Genomic DNA, 21,214 nt, shown 5'->3' with positions numbered 1-21,214 from the left:
CTTTCTTGAAACATTATTTGATAAATCGTATAGCTGCAATGTACACTTTAGTGACATGTTTGGCAGAAATGCTTTGAAACATATGAAGCATAATTTTCTGTAAATAGCTATAATTTTGTTGTTCATTATCAACCTCAATACATTCGAAATATTTCTGCTTTCTAAATAAATTTAAATACACTACGTTTGTTATAATTGTTTTATTCATATGAGAAAAGTCCCCCTTCCCCCTGTCTTTTTACTAGTGAATGATAAAAACATTCCTATACTACCATTAGTTTAGTGTGCCCCGTTGATCTAGAAATTTCTTAAGTGTGCCGCAAAGTAAAAAAGGTTGAAAAGCACTGATTTAGAACTCGGACAAAGGCACAAAATTAACTAGGAAAAGAAAAAAAGGGGGGGGGGGGGTGACTGGCCAGCATTTTTGTTTTTAAGTGAAAATTTGAATTCCTTAATGTGCTGCAACCGTAGATCTCATTGGTGATTCATATCAGGTTGCTGGGAGACAGCTGACTTTTCATGCAAGTTAGTTCTGGTAAAAACTTTAATTTTTATGCAGCCCTAGATCACATTGTATTTATTGCAACAGGAATTTAAGAAAAAAGATCTTGGCTAAATAAACTATTTTTTCGGAGTTTAGTGGTCATGTAGAAAAAAAGGGGGGGGGGGATATACATTTTACTACAACAGAGCTAAATTAAAACATACAAGAATACATACAACTAGACGGAACCCGTTGCCACCTATAATCCCAATTATGGGAGGAAACAGCTCTCCGAGAAACCTTCAAAATAAAACAAAAATTTGTATGTAAATAGCTTTTCAACACTTCAAAAGGTGTAGAATCAATTTTAACTCATCCTAGATACAGGAGTATTTAAGAGAAACACAATAACATGCAGTCAAAAGAGATAAAAGATATCCAGTCATTGTAAAAAAAAAAACTAAATAAAACTTTTCTTAAAATTTTTTAAATTATCTTTTTCATTAATGGAGATTTTTAATAATACGACAGCTGGTATAAAATTCACCGCTCTAATAATATACTGCCGTGTGCAGGTAAACAGCAGTATCTGCAGAAATGATTTTTCGAGACATTTAAAGAAATGTATGGTTGATTCAATATTAACAGTAGGAAAATGTTGGAATTAGACAAAAATACAAAAAAATTAAAAATGAAAAATTTGCAGTTACAGTCCTTTACCTACACATGGCAGAACAGTTTAACTACTATATAAGGTCACACTGATTTATTACTTCATTTCTGATATGATTTCATTATTTAGCTCCTAGTTTCGATGCCAGTAAGAAACTACATTTATGCACCAAGTGGGAAAAAAAAGAATAAATAATAATTTTAAAATAATAATAATAAAAAAAGTGAACAAAATACAGGAATAGTATTCTTTTAGATTTAGAATTCTCTTTTGAATTCAAGTAATTTTTTATAGTTACCTTCTTACTGATTATACTAAAGAATAATGGTTACAAAACTTTTCTCATTACAGACTTGCTATTCTTAACAACAAAAACTGTTTCCAGTAATTGAAACAGTTAAGTATTTGCTCCCTCACAATTCACACTTTTTTTCTGTATTTTGAGAAAATTTTGATGATCAAAAACAGAGACAATTTATTTTTATATATTTACACAGAAAATAAGGAAATGTGAAGGATTATTAGTTAACAAAAAGTTGGATTTCTCAGTCAATGCTTTTCTGTAAATGGATGTCAAGTTTTATAGCTCTTACTTATTTATCATTTTTTTAAACAATTTTTTATAAATTTCGTATTTACAATAATGACAATAAAAATAATTCAGTTTTCCTCTCTGAAAGTTTGACTTTATTATTTTTACGTTAGTTGCTAGATGTTATAAGTTAAAATAATTTGCAACAGCAAATACCTTTATCTTTTAGTTGTTTTTATAGCAATAAATTACATTTTGAATCTATGTATATAAAGGTGACGGTGTTTCTTTGTTTGTACCCGATGGCCAGAAGCCCTCATAGCACCTACAGCTCTGAAACTTCAAAATTCAAATGTGCCCCGGGGGGTCTGCACCTTGAAGCCCAAATTCTAAATTTCGAATTCGTTTTTTTCTAATTAATTAAGCTAAATTTCGGCTAATTAGGGGGTAAAAAATCCCCCCATCACCTAACATTATACAGTAGAACCTCAGTATAACGACCCCCTATGGACCAACATCATAAGGTCGTTGTAACGAATTGAAAAAAAAATTTTTTTTAAATGAGCAAAGAAATGATCCGACAGTACATACCTAGAGAACACTTCTAGTACTTATTTGTTCCATTACTGCATTTTTGAAAAAAAAATCTTTGATTGATGCCTGTTTCAAGTTCATTTGGGAATTTTTCATTATGACTGATTCCATATCCGTTAGATTTTGCAGGAAATCTTCAGAATTAAATTGTCCTTCAAAATATTGATGCAAGGCATTGATTGCATTGAAGGCTTCTTTTTCATTCACTTCTTCAAAAACTTGGACGATTTCTTCTCCATTGTCAGAATCGCAGATTTCTTTGTTTCCGGTAATACGGGCAATAAAATCGTCCTCATTCAAATTTTCGTCGCAGCACTGTAAATTTTCGTCTACCACAACTTACTCATCAAAAGATAATTGATGATCCCGAAATTTGACACTGATGAGGAGGGTCATTTCATTAGTGTCTGGAGTTTTATCTACAGGAGCATCGGGCGATAAGGGTTCTGGCAACGGTCGGAATTCAACTGACTCATTTCTCAACTCTTTCTGAATTCTTCTTTCATCTTAAAGCCGGCATGACGAAAACAATGTGCTATTGTGTTTTGTGGAACATCATTCCGTGCTGATTTGGCTGGATGCATAGCACCTAGGATATCAATATCGTACGTCTTCTTGTTTTCCATAGTGGCAATCATTCTTCTGAGTAACATTTTTTGATAGTTGGATTTGAAGCAATGTATAACTCCCTGATCTAAGGGTTGAAGTATTGAGGTGACAATAGGAGGGAGAAATTCCAATTTTATGACTTTTAAATTGCCGATTGCAGGATGAGCAGTGCAGTTGTCAACAATCAGCAAAATCTTTCTTTTACTTGCAGCCATTTTCCGGTCAAGTTTTCGAATCCATTCTTCGAATAAAGCGCTAGTCATCTGCGCTTTTTTGTTGTTTTTGTACTCAATCGGTAAAGTTTTCACGCCCTTAAAGCACCTTGGGTTTGCTGACTTTCCGATTAATAAAAGAGGCAACTTCTCGGTTCCCGTCATATTTGCCGCAAGAAGAATTGTCAACCGCTGCTTTGAACTTTTGCCTCCGTGTGCAATTTCTTTACTTTTTAGTACCAGACTTTTATCAGGCAACAGCTTGTAGTAGAGAGCCGTTTCATCTGCATTAAACATGTCGTCTGGCTCATATTTTTCTAGTAAAGTTTTCAATTGTTCTTTCCTCCATCTGTTGACTGTTGCAGTATCGACTTCCGCATTCTCACCGCATAGCTTTTTAAAAGAGAGTCCGTGCCTTTCCTTGAACTTCTCAAACCATCCATTTGAAGCTTTGAAATCTATTTCAACATCCATTTTTTCAGAAAAACCCTAGCTTTTTCTTTAAAGACATTTCTATCTATTGGAGCATTGCATGACCGCATCATTTTAAGCCATTCAACTAAGGCTTTCTCTAAAAGCGGGAATTTTCCCTCTCGTGCACGCATTCTGGATTTTGAGACACCTGCATCATTCGCTGCTAAAATTCTATCTCTGTTTTTGAGGATCGTGAATAACGTGCTTTTTTGAATACCAAACTGTCTCGCAATTTCAGCTTTTGGACATTTATTCTCATCGACTGCGGCCAAAATCTTGCACTTAACATCTATAGAAATTTGACTTCGCTTAGCCATTTTAACGAGTGAACAGTGCAATAGGAATTTCTCAAACTTGGAAAAGAGAGAAGAGTGACGTATGTCCCCTCTGCAACCCCACCACACGTCATGTTCCCGGGCATGCAGTCTCCGGTCAATTGGGAATGAGAAGAATGTCCGTTCTTACAACTCGTTTCTTGGAAATGCCTGCTCCCTTCCCTCTGGTCTATAGTTTTCCCCTTTTCGTCATGCCCCCTCCCCTTCTTTAAGCAAACACAAAGAGAGAAGTACAGTTTCTTGAAGTTGCACCACAGTACAATAGCAATAGCCCACTTGCTCATGAGTTCTGCGGACTAAAATTGGCGGTCGTTCTAACAAAAAATGATACGCTTGGGGTCGTTGTAATGATTCAAAATTAACATTATTCCTATGGTAAAATAATTGGGACTTTTTAAGATGAACAAAGGGGTCGTTGTATCGTGGGGTCGTTATACCGAGGTTCTACTGTATATTGTTGGAAAGGATATTTTTTTCCTGAACAAGAAGGTGTTTGTTCCATTTCTCTCACTTAATTAGAACTGGAGATATAAGCAATTCCAAATAAGCCAATTTCCAAGGCTGCTCTTTTGAGAAAAAGCTATTACACTAGGTCCACTTTCCAGACAATTTTCAACTATAACACTAGGTCCATTTTCCAGACAATTTTCAACTATAACACTAGGTCCGTTTTCCAGACAATTTTTCAATTACTTTCTTTTTAAACATTTTGGAGGAAGTTGCCCCCTTGTTGCTTATGAATATTTTACCGTTATTACTTTAAATTCATTGTGCGTATGTTAATTGATTTTTTTTTAAATTAGAAAGTCGTTTGGCGAATTTGGCGATGAATTATGGATTTTTTTACATTTGAAAGCTACTGCAAATATAACTTTGATGTAATTTGTTTTTCTTTAATTCAACAGATTTTCTTTAAATTTTTAGCACAGGCATCGCTGTGCGGGTACTGCACGGCACAGTATAAAAATAGTTAGCTTCCTGTTTAACAACGCTCTATTTAACGACTTTCTCTATTTAAAGAAGGCTTTTCAAGGTTTCAGATAGTCCAATATAGTTTTAAAAGCATTCTATTTGACAACGCTTCCTACTTAAGGATGATTTTTTGTGGTCTCTTGAAAGTCGTTAAACAAAGAGCCAACTGTATTCAATAAAAATTTTACAATACTTTCTGATACTAGTTACTAACTGCTGTAATTAATCATAGAGTAATAAAATCTGAAGTGTTTTGAAAGCTCTAAAAAGTTTTAACTTACAAGTAAGTAATAATATGCAAGAGTTTCTTTGATTAAATGCTTTTATGGCCCCTTAAAAACATTGCACATTACAGTGCTGAAACAGTTACTTCTGATACTAGCACCAAAATAAAGCTCCTCTCTCCTCTTTTTTTAAGTGCTTGATTGCTTGGGTTTATCTATTTCAAACAAATCTAAGAAGGTTCTTCTGCCTTTACATAGGAGTTTAGTAAGACCCCATTTGGAGCATGCTGTGCAGTTTTGGTCGCCTTATCTGAGGAAAGATATTTGTGTATTGGATAGGGTTCAAAGAAGGGTAACTAAACTAGTAAGGAGACTTTCAGATTTAGGTTATGATACCACACTTAATAAGGCCTAATATGTATAACCTGGAGCAAAGGAGAATCAGAAAGGACTTGATTCAGTTGTTTAAATTTATCAAAATGAATGATGTTAATCAGGGTGGCGACAGGAACTGTGAAAAAAAGTTCCCTGACTTTTCCCTGATTAAGTTCACCAAATTTCCCTGATTTACGTTACCAATGATAATGGTTTTCTTTCTTTGCCCTACTTGAAATCCATAGTATGTTTGTATAAAATGCAGTATTTTAAACGTTTTAAGTTGTGTAAAGTTGTTGAACTAAAGGTATATTTTAAAAAAATGCTACTTTTTTATTAAAATGGTTAAAAAAAACATATCAAGTCATTTTTTTGGGGGGAGGGGGGAAACTTACAAAATAGTTTATTAAATTTTTCTACAATGGAAAGATTATAGAGAATTAAAAAAATATATACTTTACTTCCAGAAACCACTTAGCATAAGAATTTTAAGATACTATTAAAATCACTCTTACAAACATATGTGTATTTATGATAGAACTAAAAAGTAATTGAAATTATTTTGAACTAAATTTTCAAACAGTATAATAATTGTTGCAAGAATAACAAGCAATAGTGAAATAATAGAAGTAATGTAGTTATTCTTATATAACTAATTGACATATTTATGCAAAACAGATGAAACCATTTGACATCCATTCATATGGAGCTTTTCACTAATCAAGAACATAGATTTTAATGAATGAATACAGCATTTTAACAGCAAAAAAATAAAGATATTTACTTAAGTTACTTAGTTAACTCTATTTCAAATGATTTCAGTATGAAATGAAAAAAAAATCTTACATCGCTTTTGTAACAAACAACTTTGAAATACAAGGGGGAAAAAAAGAAATAAAAAAGCAATTAGTTAATTTCAAAATATATAAAAGAAGAATACAACTTGGTTATAAAATAAAAGAATCACTTAAGTCCGAAGAAAAGAAAACCTTTATAATCTGCAGTGATAACAAATAATATAACAGCAAAAAACAAAGTTTTTTTTATTGAAAGTTCAATTTTATCAATCAAATTAAAAACAGGAAGAAGTAATAATTTTTAAGCTTTTATAGTATTAATTCAAAAACCAAAGATTTCTTCTTGAAATTCTGATTACAGTATGCTAATTACTTCGAGACAATGGAATAAAGGCAAAGGAGCTAAGGCATTAATGAAGGCTTCCTCTTTGCCTGTATGGTTGTTTATTTTACGTAGAATTGAAAGCGTAAAAGGAAATTTTAAGCTAGGTAAAATAAACAACCTAACAGACACAGAAACAAACAGACACAGAAACAATCTTAGGAAGTTCATCCTGTGGGGAATAAGTAAGATTCAATACTTTGACGTTGAGGAAAAAAAAATGCACAAATATGCGGCAGTGTATAATCACACCTCATTAATTTTACTTTTTTTGAGCAGATAATTGGCGGAAAATGCATAGGGAATTAAAATACTTAATTTTGTAAAGCAAAAAAATTTTTTTTTCCTTCATAAAATCAATTTTCCCTGATTTTTTGTTATTTTTTCAAAATTCCCTGATATTTCCCTGACTAATAAAGTTCCCTGACTTTTCCCTGATCTCCCTCATTTCCCTGATCTGTCACCACCCTGTTAATGGATTAAATTTTTGCATGGAAAGCAGGACGAGGGGTCATTGTTTTAAGCTATTCAAATCTCAGGGTAACCTGGAACTACTACTTTAGTAGAGTTGTGGGCACTTGGAACAGCTTACCGGAAGAGGTGATGAGCAAGGGGGTGGATAGCTTTACAGGGTTCATACTCTATTTGGATGAACAAATTCCATGACTTTTCCAGGACTTTTTCATGATTTCATGAAAATTTTCATGACCTTGTTACATGAAGAGAATAGTACTATTTAATATCAAACTTGCCATTTTTTTTTTCTTTTTTGGAAATGAGCATTAGCAAAACTTCTATGTGAATGCCACTACCTAATTGAAAAAATATCAGTGTACACCTAAAAAACTGAATAATTCTTACCTGTTTTCATCATATAAGTTTAAGTTAAGTAAAACTACAGTGAATGATGCTTAAATGTCACTATTTTTTTTTTATAAACAGGCAGAATGATAATGATTGCGGAAAAGGTTGAATGAATCATTACTAAGTTTCAATAAATTTGCTTCAAAAGTTGCCTTTTAGTGTCAACTTGACAATTTTTTTGGTTCTTGAAAATAAAGCCACATTCTTTAGTAAATTCATGTTTCTAAACCAGATATTAAAAAAAAAAAATAATAATAATAATCATCAATAAATCTTTTGATTTAAATGTACTTGTTTACTTATTTGTACATTTCCAAATGCATATAAATTAACAGGTTCGGAAATTTCAGAACATAATAATGACACTGAACGTACCACTGGGTCGCATGGATAAATTTTGCGGGCCGTATATTGGGCACTACTGTTTTTAAACATTAGAATTCCCCTATTTCTGTATTCTATCGCATGACTAAAGATTGTCCAAAACCTTCAACAAATTGAGATAAACTTTGATAAATTTGGAAATAAAGATTTAGGAGTGATGGAAACGAACTTGAATGCAATGTTTTTTGAGATAGTTCAATTTTTCAGTTTAAATAGCTTTCATGGTGCACAATACTAAATCAATCAAGATTTCTAATGCTCTTTTTCGCTACTGTTACTTTTTCCCAGAACATTTTTCCATGACTGAAAATAAATTTCCATGACCTAGACTGAAAATTTCAATTTTCCATGACTTTTCCAGGTCTGAAATTTGCTTATTTTTTTTCCCATGACTTTCCAGGATTTCCATGACCCGTACGAACCCTGGCTTTAAGAAGGCCATTGATCTTCATTGGGGACTAAGAAACTGACTAGGACCAGGCTAGCTTGGCCCAGAGCCTGTTGCTGGTCATCACATTTGTATTGTATTATAGTGCTTTTGACACACACATTTACAAACACTAAAACAATCTGTACTTTTAGAAGCTCTTCATAAAATCAAAAAACTAAGCATTTGTTGATTATAATCTTATTAGTAATAACTAAATGTTAATTTTTTTCCTTGATAGTATGGTTGCATGTGAGTACAAAATCAGCAAATAACTTTATAAACAATAAGATAACTACTTATGATGCAGCCAAATTAATGCTAGCGTCGAACACCGAGACAAGAAGTTTTGCTACCCTGCTTGTGATTAGCATGCCTTTCGCAATAATGCTTTAAAATATGAAACAAAAAGCACCATTTTTCAAAACCAAATCATATGTCTAGCTTAGTGAGTTCAAACTTACTTCGAGACTTGATGACGGTGAGAAAGCCCTCATGTCCCACAGTTTAATAGTTTGATCTTTGCTGTTAGTGATTAGATGTCGACCATCACCCTGAAAAATAATTACACAACAAATTAAAAAGCAAATTATGTTACATGAAGGTATAATATCTACATTAGGGTGGTCCAAAATTTCGAAGGTGAAAATTTTTTGAGTCTTACCTTCCCATTTGGTTCCAATACATAAGAAAATAAGTAGAACAAAATTTTATAACATTTGAATAATATTTAGAGGCTTGGCTCAAAGCCGATGAAGTTGCCGAAATATAAGTAAATTGATAAAGGACTAAACTAATCACAAATATGATTGCTTTTTCAATAAACAGATATTAATTACATTGTAAAACTAATACTTTTATATACACAGTTTCAACATTACATTAGCTAGCCATGAAATATATTCTGTAAATACACAAATGTGTCTTGTAAGATGTAGCAGTTAATGCAATTCTGTCCAATTGCTTGTAAGTGCACAAAATGTTGTGCTATGAGGCTTTGGCCGAAGAAGCATCAATACTGGCAAAAGCAATAGCACCTGTTTACAAAATAATTAATTCTGGAATGTCAACACCACACTATAGAATTGATTATTGGTGCCATTTTTAATAAATGCAGTTTCTATACTTCTGCACCAAAATTACTTCTCTGTAACATATTCTAGGCCTGCTGGGAGTTTATTCATAAGGATAAATGCATTACAAGACACAATAATAAGGAAAAGTGGCTGATGTAAAAGGTTATAGAATACAATCTGTTAAAAAAATTGCTGTATGACTCAAGAGAGGATTACTGAGAATTTCTTGAACTGATTTTAATAGTTCAGCATAAAACCCCTTTCCTAGAATCATAATTATTGTACCTAGAACTAAGCACTATACTTAATGAATGTTAAACATCTTGTACTGTTTTGAAATACAAGTATTTACCACAAGCTCGCCATCACTTCAGTAGAAGATATTGGATTTCAAACGATTTGGTATATTTGTGTAATGTGTTTATTTAAAACCAGGGTGACAGTTTCTACACTGCAGAATGCACTATGTAATGATTTAATTTAATGAAATATAAATTTCATAATTGCAATGCAAAAATATTGATCAAGAAGTAAATAAAATTGCATGGCTCTTTTTAACAATCTAGTGATCCACTCGAATTGGTAAAGCTGTTCAAGAAGTCAGTGAAAAAATATTGCTGCTAAGTACCTGAGATTATGCTCAATCTCATGAAATTCGAAGACTTCCTAACTTATGATTCGCTTCATGAACTGAAAAAAAAAAAAAAAAAGAATTTACCCGATATATTTTATCATGCAAAACTTAAGAGATCTAACAAATCTGAGAGTTTTGGGAGAATTATCTTCACACAGCAATAAAATTTATTGGAGGAAGCCAGTTATTAATAATCTTGCTGAAAAGAATTAATATATATTATAAAAAAAATTAATGAAAAAATAATAATCATTGAAGATCAATTTCAATTCTTGTTGCAGGTTGTCGAAAAACATTGTCATGCTTACACCGATAGCAAATAAATCGTTTGGTAGGTACTAACACAACCACATCCATAATCATTTAAATGTAATTGTTGTACAACTTTCAAGATACAAAATGCTAAAGATTTGAATGCAATACAGTTGTATTGCTTATTTCAGCCTTTTTCTTCTCATTTACATTTATTACATAAAATCTGTTGTTAACCGAACTTTGAGGATGTTGAGCTACCTCTAAAAGTTAAAATTATGAGCTGTAACTTCACAATAATTATTTTTTATACAAGTGGAACCAAATAAGAGGGTAAGACCAGTAAAAATCAGAACTTTTTTAAAAAGGGATTTTTTGGACCACCCTAATCTACATATAGGATTATGAAATCATCATTAGTAGAGGCAGGATTCCTACATTGCAGGGTTGGGATTTTGATCTCAAAAACCAGTCGAAAAGTCAAAAACCTGTCACAAATTCTAATTCTGATATTTTTGTCAAATATGAAGCCACTATTTACATTTTTTTAAATACAAGATTCCTCATGTTTAAAAAGTCTTTAATTATAATTTACACATCATACCAATTGAGTTAATTAAACGTAATTAATAAGTTTATAAAAAATGTAAATTTTCCTTTAGATTAATTTGTTATGCTGTTGTTTAAACTTTATGTTTGTTGAAACTTTTAAATCCAGCTTTCAAAGTAGTTCTGTTTCAATTTTTTAATGACTAAAACAATTAGTTACAAGCAATTTTATCAATTTAAACACTTCTATGCCAGGATTTATAGATTGTCTTTTCCTTTTGAGTAGAAGTAAAAACTAAGTTGATCAGCACTCAATGATTATTGATAAATTACAGTATTACCCCGCATTATCCGGAATGCCTGAAAAAATGAGGTTGACTAGCATGCTGGGAAATTCGAATTTTCTGGCAAGCCGGATAATTTGTGGGTTATTTTGCAATAAAACAAATTTCCCCATCCAGCTCCTATAAGAAAGCAAACCACTGTAAGGAAAAAATAAATCTGGAAAGTGAATTTTTCTTTCAAGAAAATTGTGTATTACATATAACACATGTTTGTTTAGGGTAGGTCATTATTAACGAATTTCAATACATGCCAATAAAATAATCAATTCAGAAGCAATATCTGCTACTGCGATTTGTTCATAATTTTTTTAAATAAATTATTTTACATTCCTTTTAGAGAGGTAAGTTTATTTGTTATTTATTGAATAGATATAGTAAATTCTTTAGCACTGGTTTAGGGGCGGTCACTTACTGTTTAAATGTTTGCTTGGTTTTCATTAAATTTTTATAAAATTTAATGAAATATTATTACACAATATTTTTCTCTTGTTAAAATAACAAATGACATTGTCAGTAAATATTTTTACAAAATTAAACGATTTTTTTCCCTTGTTTATGTTCATTATTTTCTTATGTCTTTGTTTTTTGTCTTGTCATTGTTTAATTGTTAATATTTTTTATATTGCTCTAAATTGTTTCTCAGTTTTTTCTTTCAACTTGTCACTCAAAATTTAAAACTTCGTCGTCATTTTGGCAAAATTTTAAAAATTCTTGAAGTTTTATGTCCTTTGCTACTTTATAAAAAGAAATTTTTGGCTCTTCTTTCCACTATTCAACAATCGTTTGGCGTGGTATAACCTACTAAGGCTCTTGCACCAAAATACCCAATCAAACCAACCAACCAAAATTAAACTGTTTATTAATACTGTGTAATAAGATGTGTATAGACTTATATTCATTTTTGAGCTGAACATATATTTTTAAGTATTACTTTTTTCCTAACCTCGATTTTTCAAGCATGCCGGAAAGGACCAGGCAAGTGTTATTGAAAATCTGGTGACCCCCGAATTTTGCGGCATGCCAGATAACGCAGGGTAATACAGTATCTTTTCTGAATCATTCTATCACTTTATTTCTAATCTATACATATAATAAAATAAGATGTTTGTGTGTGTGTGTGTGGCGCGCATCCCGAGAAAACGGTAAGACCTAGAAAGATGAAATTTGGTATACAGGTGCAGTTTTTGCTGAAGATGTGCACCTCGGGCTTCGATTTTTGATATTTTAATTAGAAAAAAAGTTATTTAATGTTTTATGTGTTTTTTTTTTGCACTTTTTAGTACTTTTTACCTCACAGACCCCGAACCAATCGCACCTTACAAATATTTTTTGTACTGTAGTGTAGGAAGTTTAATTTTAAATATGATGAATGAAAAAATTTTGAAGACAGAGCAATTTTTGTATTTTTTACGAATTTTTGAAAAAACCTTTAATTAGCCGTTTTTCTCGGGTTTTATTTTTTTCTAATATCATCCTGCGAGAAGTATCAAAGCCCCATTTCTAAAATTTAAGTTGGTAATAGTAAAACAATTTTGCCCTCTTCAGAAGAAAAAAGTTCTTAAAAATACGCAATAGTTTTTTTTCAAACAATTTTTTAATGCTGAACACATGTCTTTCCACGCATCGGTCGAAAAAAGCGTTCTTCAATCTTTTATGCCTCTGACGTCACTACTTGGATTTCTATTCGGTATTTACGATGGAATCTTAATCGCAAACAATGTTTATCTTTTGTTTTTACTATACAACTTACTTCTACATTTTATGACGTAATGACCACGTGTTTTCCGGCAGAGCTTGCTTTTTTCTTTCCTTTTTTTTTTTTTTTGTTTTATTTAGGGATTGCATTTATTTCTTTTTCCATTCCCCCCCCTCCAAGCTGGAACGTTTTGCTGCATCTATATTACGTTACATTTCATAGTTATGCACATTTAATTCAATAATAACAGATTTTATTTTCTTTGTCAAACGCTACTTTTTGCACACTATGGGGAATTTTGAAGATAACTTTTTTTTTTTTTTTGCTCTACTTAAATAAAAAAAAGATGGGTTTTTTTGAGTGATCTTTGTTTTTATTAGGAAATGGGAGGGGAGGTTAAAATAAATAGAGATGGATAAGAAAATTTAGAGAAAGATCGTAAAGGTAGATAGCCGCCGAAGGCGGCAATCTTGGCGTAAAAATGTGAATGGCACAACAAAAAATAGAGATATATGATTAATACTGCTGCCAAATTTATTTAAACAGCCACCGAAGGCGGCAAACTTGAAGTAAAAATTTAAATGACAAGTTAGCCAACCAGCCGCCGTAGGTGGCTGCTTGCATAGAAAGGCGAATGGCGTAAGAAAGCGGACCGGCTGGTCGCCGCAGGCGGCTAGTGTAAAATAAACTAACAGTGTTTTTGATTTAAAACTGTACCAAAAATAAACTAACAGTACGTTTGAAGTAGTAAAGGGATTAACTTTTAAAAATGTCAAGAAATAAAAACGGAATCTCGCAATTAAATTGATTTCCAATTTTTCTCCAACGATCAGGAACGTTTTGCCCATCTAGGTTTTGCTGTGTTTTTTTTTGCAAATACACTCTTTGCGAGGAAAGAAAATGAAATTTTATGAATTGTAAAATCATGTTTCTGATTTAGAATGAACAATAATCATATTTATGTATGAAAAAAGTTAGTTTTCGTGATTATTTTTGAAGTAGTACGTTTTTGCGAATTTTTGTTATCTGTTGCTTTTATTTTATACTAACACCAATAAAATATGTACAGTGTACAGGTTTTTCATTTTTTGCTTATTTACGTTCCTTTTAAGGTTTTACATTGCCTTTGTTTAAATACAGTTCCATTTCACTTGTAATCATCTATACAAAAAATTGGCAAACAGGAAATTTTTGGTTTTCCAGCACTTTTTGAACAGTCGGCCATTTACTCTAATTAAAGCTTCTAATTGACGGGTAAATAATATATAATTGCATCAGAATGTGCCATTATCTATTTCTTTATTGTTTTGTTAAAACAGTAGGACTGAAGTCGGGGCGATAAAAAGAAAAGTCGATCATAAACGCCGCAACGGCAAAAAAGTCACTTATGAAAATTTACTTTTAAACACGCAGACACTGTGGCGTAGTCAGTCAATGAAGAGCTCAGTGTGATATGGTTATCACATATATTTTCATCGATTCGCGTTTTTATTTCCTGTGTTCGCATTTTCTGATGTTCTATAATTTAATGGCGTCTTTTCCGAGTTTTTGGCGGCCATGTTTTGCCTTCTTCTTCCTGTGATGTGTTGTTCTCCTGCCTTTTTCACTCATTGGCTGTAGGCGTGGTCACGCTTCGGTGATGTCATTTTCCTGCGTTCCCATTCGCTACGCTAAGTGACGCCGCGCATGAATATCTGGTTTTCATGCGACCGCGTGGGGTTTTTGCTGGGATGTTTTCTGAAAATGTTCATGAGTAGTTGAGTGCTAGTGGTGACATGTGAAGGTGCTGTTTTGAGGAGCACAGACGCTAGACCTGTGAAAGGTCATCATACGAATTGACGATGATGGGGATTATGAATCCCGATCTATTCGTTAACTAAGTGATCTGATGCTATAATTATTGATACAGGAGCTGATTAGCCCTGTTAACTACATAAAATGAGCGATTAGTTAAAGAATTCAGCTCAATATGATAGCCAAGAACCAAGATAAAAGAAAATGGCCGCGTCCATGTGTTTTTGTTCCAACGATGTTGAATGAAAGTTTATCTTGAAGTTTTTAGTTCCACCCTTTTTTTTCTTCGTTCAAAATCGATGATGGTGGCATCTCCATCTGGTGATACCGTACGAAACAAGAGCGGTATGTGCGGTCAAAGCTGAAGTAAATTCGAACACCTGCATCACAATTTCGTGGTGAGATGAGGTTCTCTGTTTCATCGCCAGTTGATCGTCCCCAGCTCCAGTGATGCATCACGTCATTCGTCCCGCTAATGTTATAATGTGAAATATCATTCCTCCGTTTTTTTTTTGGGTTGAATCCGTTTCTTTGTCCTGCAACATCAACTCACGTCATTTTTTTCATGTGTGAAGCTGATCCATCCCTTTTGACAATTTGAGTCCCTGCAATAGACTGTCTTACAATCTTGTATTTTAAATTTTTTAATTCATTCCATGTGAGAAGAAAATCTTTGGTTGAATTCGCGGGAGCACCCTGAGAATTTCATGTAAATGATGGTCGGAAAATAAAAGATATGTGGTGTGCCAAATCTGTGTGAAGTTTTTTTGTGCTTTAACAACATTGGGGTAAGTCAAACCTTTTTCTCTTTGAGTTCTATGTAGGCACCAAACATTGAGACATCCTGGAGTTTTGCGGAAACACTTTAAATACGATTGGCCTAAATTTTTTTTCCTCTTTTTTTTTGTTTAAGTTGGTGGTTCCTTTTCTAACAATTTGAAATTTAACCACTTTTCCACCACAATCAGGATTCGCTTGTTTCTTTTGTTTTTCAAACTTGAAACATGCAGAAAATTATTGGTGCGGCATTGTAAAAATAAGAATCAATGCACAATTAGAAGTGCTATACTAAAGAAAGAAAAAGTAGGAAAAAAAGGAAAAAGTAGGAATTTAAGGAGAGAGCTCTAAAAAGTAGGAAAAATAGGAACTCTTCGGGGTCTGTTCAATCATGCTTACAAGAACAGAATTGATTAGTAACCTCTTGATAAAACAACCTCCACAGGTTCCAATCATACTTTCATGACAGCAGTAGTGACAATATCATCAAGCGGACACAAAACTTAAGACTACCAATAACATTGAGAATAGTTTATTCTTTAATCAGACCAAAATTTGACATTCTGATGAAAAGAAGGGGAAGTTCTAAAAATGGTGCGCACTAAGTAGGAAGTCACAAATGGATCAGGCCACTCCTCCCACTGTATTCAGCTGACATTATGGTAAACAGGCTTACAAGGTAACAGCAGGGTTGCCAACTGCTCCGCATCTTGTGGAATCTCTCCACAAAAATAGCGAAGCTTCGTAAAAAAGTTATTATGTTCCGCATTTCCCGGTTGAGCATTTTAAAGCATGATATGGTGTTTAAAGCTGTTTTTAATTTTTATGCTAGCGTTTAGATGATTATCAAAGCTCAGAAACAGTTTTAGATAAGTGGATCTAGTTTTTTTTAATTGAATGTTATGCAAAATACAGAGTTACTTCGTAAAATTTCAAATTGCTCCTCAAAATCATCACAGATGCTCCTCAAATTGTTTCTCCAAGGTTGGCACCCCCCATAACAGTAATGCAGTCAGTCACCCACACACATTGTTTGAGGTTTTAGAGCAAATAAAATGACTTTTAATATCACTTTTGGAGTAGAAAAAATTACTTCTGTGTCCTTTCAAATGTTTGTATAAAGAATTGTTTCTGTGGTAGACGATCCATACTACTGCTAAGGTGAGTTTTTTGAGGATTAGGATCAAGAGGGAAGGGGATGGGGTGATTTGCCATAATGTCAAATAGATGTAGAGACAGAAAGTGTTAAAAACTATATAAACATACAATATACTTACTTTGGAATCCACATAAGTAATACCATCTTCATGTCCAAGTAAAATTCCAACAGGCTTAGGTTGTAATTCTATAAGTGTTCTACGATCCCAAACCTGAAACAGATATTTTTCTTCTTAACTTTTACGTCATGGACTAAACTGTAAACACATGAAATTTTGGATTTAGAAAATACCTCATTTTAATTTAATTCCAGAATTTTTATTTTTTCCCCTTACTTTTATTTATTTATTTTGGGTGCGTGTGTCTAACTGCATGAGAACTTGGGAATTTTATAACATTAAGTGGTTGTTAACAATAAATAAGCAGCAAAATAAATTCAAGACAATGGTTTCTATTTCAGAAATATATTGAAAATGTGATGGACTAAATAGATTCTTCAAATTGCAGGTCTGTGAGCTACAAAAATAAGCCTTGAACTTTAAGAAGAGCTACACCATGTCACATATGAAAATGCAAGACTTGGTGAAGTGAGCAGAAAAGCTGAAAATTTCTTGATTTGAAAAGGGAACATAAGCATTATTCTCAAGGAACATACAGAAAATAGAAGTTGTAACAGAAAAAGATTTTTTTTGTACGCAAAAAAAAAAAAAAAAAAAAAAAAAGGTAACAAAAGCCACAAGTTTTATGATAGAGCAGCAATGCTCACTATTGAACTCTCTAAGTGTTATAATACTGAGATCATTCAAGTTCATGATCCTAACAGCACATGTGAAGCCTACATCATCGAGAAATTCTACAGGATGTTGTTATAAAATATCCGGTTATAGCCATTTTGTGTGGGTCGAGTCGCATTGTAGCACAAGTCGACTGTTATCCACTTTTTACACTTCATTTTTAGTCTATGAAACCTGCCTATAAAACTAGTGATGTTATAAAATTAGATATGTCATAAATTATTTAGATTTATTTAGAATATGTTATAAAATTAGAATGATCCATATATGTAAGCCTCACATTTAAAAAAACATAAACAAAAAAAACCTTACATTACCTTACATATACCATCATCACCACCACTAAATAAAATTTGTGAAGTGTTGTCAGCAAAAGCAACTGTATTTACATCATCTTCATGTGAACGGATCTGAAACATAAAGGTGCAAATTATAACATCGAAAATAGTCAACACTTTCAATAACTGTGATTTATAAAAATCATGATGACATGAGAACTTTAAAATCGGTTCTGATTCCGATGAAATCAGTCAATAAGCAATTCAATCTGCTAGGCCAGCGTAGCTCACAAAAGTTGTAATTAAAGTTTGCAATAAAGTTCTACCGGTTTTCACAGAAATGCAAAATCCATGTTACAGGATTGCCACAAATGTTCAAGAATGAATATTTCCGACTTTTCCAGATTATTTTTTTTTTTAAAAACCCAGGTTGACAAATGTCAACAGACTATGGAGGCTGCACTCTAGATGAATTGTTAAACAAGTTACCTTTGAAATTAGCAGGTAAAATGCTTTTTTTTTTCCAAATTTTTTTTTTTTTTTCAAAAATGTCAGCTATTTTGCACAAGAGTAATCAACTATATGCTGGCTTTATTGGTAGCAATTTTAATTAAGTTGTCAAAACACAAAACTGATTAAATTTTCATTATTTCAATAAAATATTATAATTTTTGTAGAGAATCTTCAGATTTTCTTCTGAGATTCTTTTAGCATGAAAATGTACGTCAAATTGTGATTTTTTTTTTCATATCTGATCTGTTTGACTGAAAAGAAATTTACTTTAATGCTCCTGTTTCTAAATAAACATATGTCATAACAAAGCACCTAGCAATAAGAGAAGGGGATTACGAAAATTCCCTAATTGGAATGCCGGTTTCACATTCAGGAAAAATAGGTTTTTAAACCAAATGACAAAAATTGAAATTAGTAATTAAAGGACACTCGTAAAATATTTTTGAGCAGATTTCAAGTATACATTGATTACAGCACATTTCACTTCTAGTACAACACTGCCAAATCTGCAAAAACTACTTTTCGAGAAAATCAATTTCAATGTAACGCGCTTTAGCTTAAAATTTTATAGTATCACACTGACCCATTTCAAAAATAATGTTAAAAAAATGTTTTTCATTTGTGGCTGTCTAGCATTTTAATAGAACAAATAAAAATGCACCAGGACATGCATATAACTCAAAATTGACAATTTTTGACATGTGGCGGTCTTGTATTAGGTGTGCGATAAATGAATTTTGAAGTAGATACAACACTTAAAAAGTATTTAAAACATCAAGAAATACATAAACTGAAAAATGTATTAATTTTCTTGTTCGGGGGGGGGGGGGGGGGTGTCATCACTCTTGGTGGGATGGGCACGCTTGCTTACTTTAAACTACATGATGCATATCAAATACTTTTAACTTTTATTTCAGATAAGAAAGTCTCATTAAGATATTGCACATCATTACTACATATCTAAAAAAAATAATGGAATACAAACATACAGCTAATTTTAAAGCAAATAAGAGAATATTTACCTTCAACGTCCTTTTATTTTCCTCTCGATTATATACATATAGACATTCATCATTAGCTCTGAAAGGAAAAGCAAAACTTATGATCAAAAAGAAATTTTTAATACATTCAGCATTTCAGGTACATGTTGAATTTCGAAGACATGCTAACAAGTAACATTGCATTAAAATATACTCCTATTACATTTTAATTACAAGAAAAATGTTTTTCTAATCAAAAAACTATTTTTATTCAAGCATTCCGTCGATTCGCATTATTTTAGGATTACAACTTATTTGATCAATAAACTTTTTTCTGGGGAGTTCAATATTTTATGAATATATTCCTTGTTTTCTATATTTTTCCAACTTTATTGAATTTTCCTTTAATTTATTAATTTTATTGCATGTTTCAATTATTTTATTATGTATGTCTTCTAGTTAAAACATCTGTATTTTTACTCTCATAAAAAAAAAATAAAATAAAATAAAAAAAAAACGGAACTGAAATAGATTTCATACAATATTGCATTTCCAATACCACAACTCAAGACTGCCTTGTTTTTTAAATTGAGAAATTTTAAAGATATTTTGGAAATTCAGCTTTAATTTTATTTACATTTTTTCTGAGGTTGAATGACATTTTGAATTACAAAATCTGACGTGGATAAAGCTACTTTAAAATACATATACAATGAAGCGTATGATGAAATAATATAACACTTTCCACTATACAGTTACTACTATAACTATCTCAAAATCCTTAAAAGGTAACACAAAAAAAAATTTCAAATGGAACACAGAGAAAAATTCGGCCAAAACATGTGGAATTCCGAGTTCATTTTTTTGGATCATAGTTCTCTTGCAGTAGGGGTGCCATATAAAAATATTACACCAAAGTTCTACTATAGAGAAATAAACATTAGAAAATAAATGAGCAAGTTCAGTTTTAAAAAAAAAAAAAAAAAAAAAAAAAAAAAACCCCTTCTTTATGTGATAGATATGAAGTAATTTGAATGAAAAGAAAGGAGTAAAAAGAAGGAAACATACCCTCCAAGAATCTCCCGTCCATCTTGTGAAAAGCGTAGTGCAAATACACAAAATCTTCTTTCGTCCGGAAAGAGAGGAAGTGCTTCATGAACCTCTTGTTCTCCAAATACATTGCAAATATGAACTAGGATAAGGAAGAAAAATTTGTAGTTTAAATAAAACAACTTTTTTTAATTAGGAAAAATTAAATCATAAGACAAGTAAATTAATACTTAGATTTTCAGTGATTATCTTAATATGCACAACTACTTAGTAATACTATTTGAGAAATCAATATAGCAGAAATACAATTTGAGAAATCAATATAGCAAAAATATTTGCAATAGAGCTAAATTAAAATACTTTCGTGATATTTGATCAGACATTGATATTTTAGGACATTCGAAATAAATTGCATACTTACTGGATTCTGACCAGCTGCAGTAAATGAAGCTACTACCATCAGGGCTAAAAATAAATAAAATATGCAAATTATTTTCAGTTGTTTTATGTAAAATTCTGTTATGGTACAAACATTTACATTTGAAATAATAGCCATAATAATCTATAGTAAATTATTAAAAATAGTAAATCTTAACATGTATCATAAAAACAGCAATGATTTCACATCAAGGTATCAAATTAGAATTTTTGATACTAGATTCATTTTATTGGGAAGAATGTTTTCTGACATAATTGACAGAAATGAGTACCTAACTGCAATGTCTAATATGCTCCAGCCGACATCTCTAGCTTCAACAGTTCTTTTAAGATTAAAACGTCCTTTGCTTGTATCATACAGACGTATACAATAATCTGAAATCATAAAAATTTTAAAGATGGTAACCAATAGCTTTAAATATAATAAAAATGAAAGGTAAGAATGTTGGATTGTTAAATTTTTATCAAGTGCAAAAAAGTTTTTCAGGTCATTAGAATAATTTGGACGTTCCAAAAGTGTAGTTCATTTGGACTTTAGAATGC

At 31.8% G+C, this 21,214-nt stretch overlaps 1 protein-coding gene across 1 annotated transcript in view; it reads right to left on the bottom strand.

The window, feature by feature from the left end:
* LOC129229381 (DDB1- and CUL4-associated factor 11-like) overlaps positions 1–21,214 on the bottom strand; it is a 59,185-nt gene that overhangs the window by 9,647 nt on the left and 28,324 nt on the right. Inside the window, exons 7-14 of the mRNA XM_054863674.1 lie at positions 20,944–21,046; positions 20,655–20,698; positions 20,252–20,375; positions 19,226–19,283; positions 17,730–17,822; positions 16,738–16,830; positions 8,803–8,892; positions 721–784 (exon numbers count right to left, since the gene is read on the bottom strand). Of these exons, the coding sequence (XP_054719649.1) occupies positions 721–784; positions 8,803–8,892; positions 16,738–16,830; positions 17,730–17,822; positions 19,226–19,283; positions 20,252–20,375; positions 20,655–20,698; positions 20,944–21,046 (669 nt within the window). The remainder of the gene's footprint in view (positions 1–720; positions 785–8,802; positions 8,893–16,737; positions 16,831–17,729; positions 17,823–19,225; positions 19,284–20,251; positions 20,376–20,654; positions 20,699–20,943; positions 21,047–21,214) is intronic.

The sequence above is a fragment of the Uloborus diversus genome, chromosome 9, assembly GCF_026930045.1.
Source record: "Uloborus diversus isolate 005 chromosome 9, Udiv.v.3.1, whole genome shotgun sequence".
Taxonomy (NCBI): Eukaryota; Metazoa; Arthropoda; class Arachnida; order Araneae; family Uloboridae; genus Uloborus; species Uloborus diversus.
The sequence above is the reverse complement of the archived record's forward strand: the minus strand, read 5'-3'. Positions and strand labels throughout refer to the sequence as shown.